General features: G+C 39.5%; 1 protein-coding gene across 1 annotated transcript; it reads left to right on the forward strand.

Moving 5' to 3' along the window:
- Positions 1-2,651: 2,651 nt before the first annotated feature.
- LOC110466877 lies at positions 2,652-4,395 on the forward strand. Its single transcript, XM_021523685.1, has 2 exons — positions 2,652-3,327; positions 3,866-4,395. The coding sequence occupies exons 1-2, from the start codon at positions 2,691-2,693 to the stop codon at positions 4,297-4,299; spliced, it is 1,071 nt and encodes a 356-aa protein (XP_021379360.1). The 5' UTR covers positions 2,652-2,690; the 3' UTR covers positions 4,300-4,395.
- Positions 4,396-4,750: the final 355 nt, after the last annotated feature.

Raw genomic sequence — 4,750 nt, forward strand, 5'->3', positions numbered from 1 at the left:
CAATCGACGACGATAACCATTGATGATGAGGGTAACGCTAATGCCAATCGACGACGATAACCCCTGATGATGAGGGTAACGCTAAGGTCAAACGACGACGATAACCACTGATGATGAGGGGAACGCTAAGGTCAATCGACGACGATAACCACTGATTATGAGGGTAACGCTAATGCCAATCGACGACGATAACCCCTGATGATGAGGGTAACGCTAAGGTCAATCGACGACGACAACCACTGATGATGAGGGTAACGCTAATGCCAATCGACGACGATAACCAATGATGATGAGGGTAACGCTAATGTCAAACGACGACAATAACCACTGATGATGATGGTAACGCTAATGTCAAACGACGATGATAACCACTGATGATGAGTGTAATGCTTATGTCAAACGACGACGATAACCACTGATGATGAGGGGAACGCTAATGCCAATCGACGACGATAACCACTGATGATGAGGGGAACGCTAAGGTCAATCGACGACGATAACCACTGATTATGAGGGTAACGCTAATGCCAATCGACGACGATAACCCCTGATGATGAGGGTAACGCTAAGGTCAAACGACGACGATAACCACTGATGATGAGGGTAACGCTAAGGTCAATCGACGACGACAACCACTGATGATGAGGGTAACGCTAATGCCAATCGACGACGATAACCCCTGATGATGAGGGTAACGCTAAGGTCAAACGACGACGATAACCACTGATGATGAGGGTAACGCTAATGCCAAACGACGACGATAACCACTGATGATGAGGGTAACGCTAATGTCAATCGATGACGATATCCACTGATGAGGAGGGTAATTCTAAGGTCAATCGACGACGATAACCACTGATGATGAGTGTAACGCTAATGTCAAACAACGACGATAACCATTGATGATGAGGGTAACGCTAATGTCAAACGACGACGATATCCACTGATTATAGGGGTAATGCTAAGGTCAAACAACAACGATACCCACTGATGATGAGTGTAACGCTAATGTCAAACGACGACAATAACCATTGATGATGAGGGTAACGCTAATGTCAAACGACGACATTAACCACTGATGATGAGGGTAACGCTAATGTCAAACGACGACGATAACCACTGATAATTGGGGTAACGCTAAGGTCAAACGACGATGATAACCACTGATGATGAGTGTAACGCTAATGTCAAACGACGACGATAACCACTGATGATGAGTGTAACGCTAAGGTCAAACGACGACGATAACCACTGATGATGAGGGTAACGCTAATGTCAATCGATTACGATATCCACTGATGAGGAGGGTAACGCTAAGGTCAATCGACGACGATAACCACTGATGATGAGGAAAATGATTTAGTCAAACGACGACGATAACCACTGATTATGGGGGTAACGCTAAGGTCAAACGACGACGATAACCACTGATGATGAGGGTAACGCTAATGTCAAACGACGACGATATCCACTGATTATGGGGTAATGCTAAGGTCAAACAACGACGATAACCACTGATGATGAGTGTAACGCTAATGTCAAACGACGACGATAACCACTGATGATGAGGGTAACGCTAATGTCAATAGATGACGATATCCACTGATGATGAGGGTAACGCTAAGGTCAAACGACGACGATAACTACTGATGATGAGGGTAACGCTAAGGTCAATCGACCACGATAGCCACTGATGATGAGGATAACGCTAAGGTAAGAAGATTAAGTAAAAGATAGTACAATACATCAATTGATAGCTACATTAATTGGAACAGATATATTGAGTTAATACATAAAATACATGTCTTTTATTTATATTGGAGAATCTTTAGTTACACAATGAACTCTAAACACAACTTTGCAGCTTGTATGATTTCTTTATTGTAAAATATTTTATATCACGAGATGTCTGATCTGCTGGTTGACTGTTTATAACCGAAGTTGGCCATAACCTTGAAGATTGATTTATCGATTTACATGAAAAACCTTGTTTAACTGTTTATCCAAAGCGGTAAAGTACTGTTATAGATAATTTTATAAAGTAACCTTCCCCATAACATCATATGTCTAAAAATGTAAAGTTAACTGTTTTATCCGAAGGTGAAAAGTACCGTAATAAATAACTTGTAACCTTTCCCCATAGCACTATATGGCTAAAGATTTTGAGTTAACTGAAGGTGAAAAGTACCGTTATAAATAACTTGTGACCTTTCCCCATAACTCTGTATGTATACATATGTTGGGTAGTTATTTCATCCGAAGATGTTAAGAACCATTATCAATTATTTTGAAGAATAACCTTTCCCCATAACTCTATGTGTCTACATATGTTCGGAACATATAAACATATACTTTTTCATGCAATTGTGATTCAGTACCACCTTTGAGTCTTTAATGAACGAAATATTCATGAGACGCATTTAAATGTTCGCGTTGTTTTGCTTTATTTCATCGACTCCTTATAATGGATTAAATAAACACATTCTTCTCTTTATTCCAAGTGATTATATCTTTAATCAAAAAGGAGGTTTACTCTTTAGATGATAATCTAGTCGGAAACAACGCATGAAGCTCTTATTTTATCATGCCATGACCCACGCCTTGCCTTGAACGCTTGAGTTCTGCGTCAAACAAGATAAGAAAACAGATCAGAACAGAACAGGTATACGAGTGTTTATATAAACGATAAGATGTCTGCCATGTTTGTGAAGTTAATAGTGTTGTTTTATATTTCCGATTGCTTTGGACTTCTGAACGGAGAAAAACTTGACCTCGGAAAACTACCTCGTCAATGGCAGGACCTTGAGACCTTCGTTCATCAGAAATTTCAAGACGTGGATCGTTTGCTAATCGAAAAGGATGAACGCGTTGACCAGCTTCAATCAATCCTAACGAATCAGAAGGTTGAAATAACACAACTTAAACAGGGGATGGCAACATTGGAACAGGAAATATTACATAAAGACGGTATAGTTAATAGATTAGTGAACAGAATAACAGAATTGGAGACGATTGTGATGCTAGACACTATTCCACAGGAACCAGAGTCGCGACAAGACATCAGACAATCTACCTCTTTTATGAATGACGGACTGGTTAGGTTTCAATCTCCGATCACTGACACGACTTCCCTTCGACAGAGTATCGGATCGCCTCCCTCTGCCAATAGAACTGGCGAATCTCCACTTCGCCAAGACTTCACGTCCGACTCTGAATTTAGGGATGAAATACTTGCTGACCCACCTGCCTCTCAACAAATTTTAGTCAAGTCTGAAAACGAAGCTGAGGACGTTTCTAGGACCAGTTTCCCGAGACTTCAACAAAAACGTGAGTACAAAAAACAAAATGTGCAACATATGGTGTTGTTTCCACTGTTTAAATTGGATTATATTTCACATCCAAACATTCAATAAACAGTACTTACCTTTAAGATAAAATATTAAATGTTGGAACACCCCGTTGAAAAGTAAAACATCAAGGATATTTACATTACGTGTGGCAGGATACAAATAGCTTCCGAAATAGGGAACAGGAATGTAAAAACCATTAACTTCTTTTATGAGTTTGATTATGCTAATGGTTTATCATGATATGCTATTAATACGTGTGATTTTCCTGTCGTCGTATGTTGACAGATGGTTGTTCTAAATATTGCGTGGTTCTGACACAATGCTACTGTTACTTTTACTTTTTACAAAATATAGATTAATTTGACGTTTCCTGTGAGATTTGGTATTTCTGTTTATCTTTTGCTTGTACCTGAAAAGTGTCTTTTTTATACGTGAAAGAAGTTACATCTTATTTTTGTAACATAACATTAGTCTGTCAAATGTAACAAAATGTTAAATGTTTTCTTGTTTTTTAGGTGTCGCTCCTTCTTCTCAGACTCCCAGGCAAACGATAGCGTTCCATGTATCCCTTTCTACGGATAAAGAGTATCACGAGGATAGCACGGTCGTGTACGACAACGAGAAGCTGGACCATGGGGATGGATATAGCCCGGGGGACGGTATCTACATCGTCCCAAATTCCGGCACCTACGTCTTCACGTGGACATCAATTTGTGATGTACACCAGCAATTCCAGACCGTCATCGTGGTGAATGGAGCTTATATGGGATCATCATGGACTGATGCAGAAAATGTAAACGATGGTCATCAGACTACAACTGTCGTTGTCTTAACCTTAAATCAGGGAGATCATGTCTATATCCGCATGGGGAGTACAATTGGACATGGGAACCTTTTAAGTCGAACAAATTTAGGAGAGTCCACATTCTCAGGATGGAAACTTGACTGATAAAATGACAAGTCCCAAAAGTTTGCATTATTTGGAGAGTACACATCTACAGGATGGAAACTCGACTGAATATGAGACAAACCAAAATTTTGTATTATTTGGAGAATTCAAATTCTGATAAATATTATTGGAGTTATAATCTGACAGCAAATAAAAGCACGGCTTCGCAGTTATTTGTTTTGTTATCAATCAGAATTTTGTCATGCGACTATCATTGTGTGCTAGTGACCTAGAGAAGAACCTTGAACGGTACAAAATTCACCTGCAACTGTAGAATATATGATTGTTTCATGTTTGAAGCTATTATGTGTTCTTAAGGTTTAATCTTGTATTGATAAATTATCCCTCATTACAGAGTGCGAAAAAGGTGAAAATTAAACTGCAGCGAAACTTTGCCAGTGTACGGTAATTGATCTCGACCATTAATCCTGGCAAAGATATTTGGCAGATT

The sequence above is a fragment of the Mizuhopecten yessoensis genome, unplaced genomic scaffold, assembly GCF_002113885.1.
Source record: "Mizuhopecten yessoensis strain PY_sf001 unplaced genomic scaffold, ASM211388v2 scaffold11145, whole genome shotgun sequence".
In the NCBI taxonomy this organism is placed as follows: domain Eukaryota; kingdom Metazoa; phylum Mollusca; class Bivalvia; order Pectinida; family Pectinidae; genus Mizuhopecten; species Mizuhopecten yessoensis.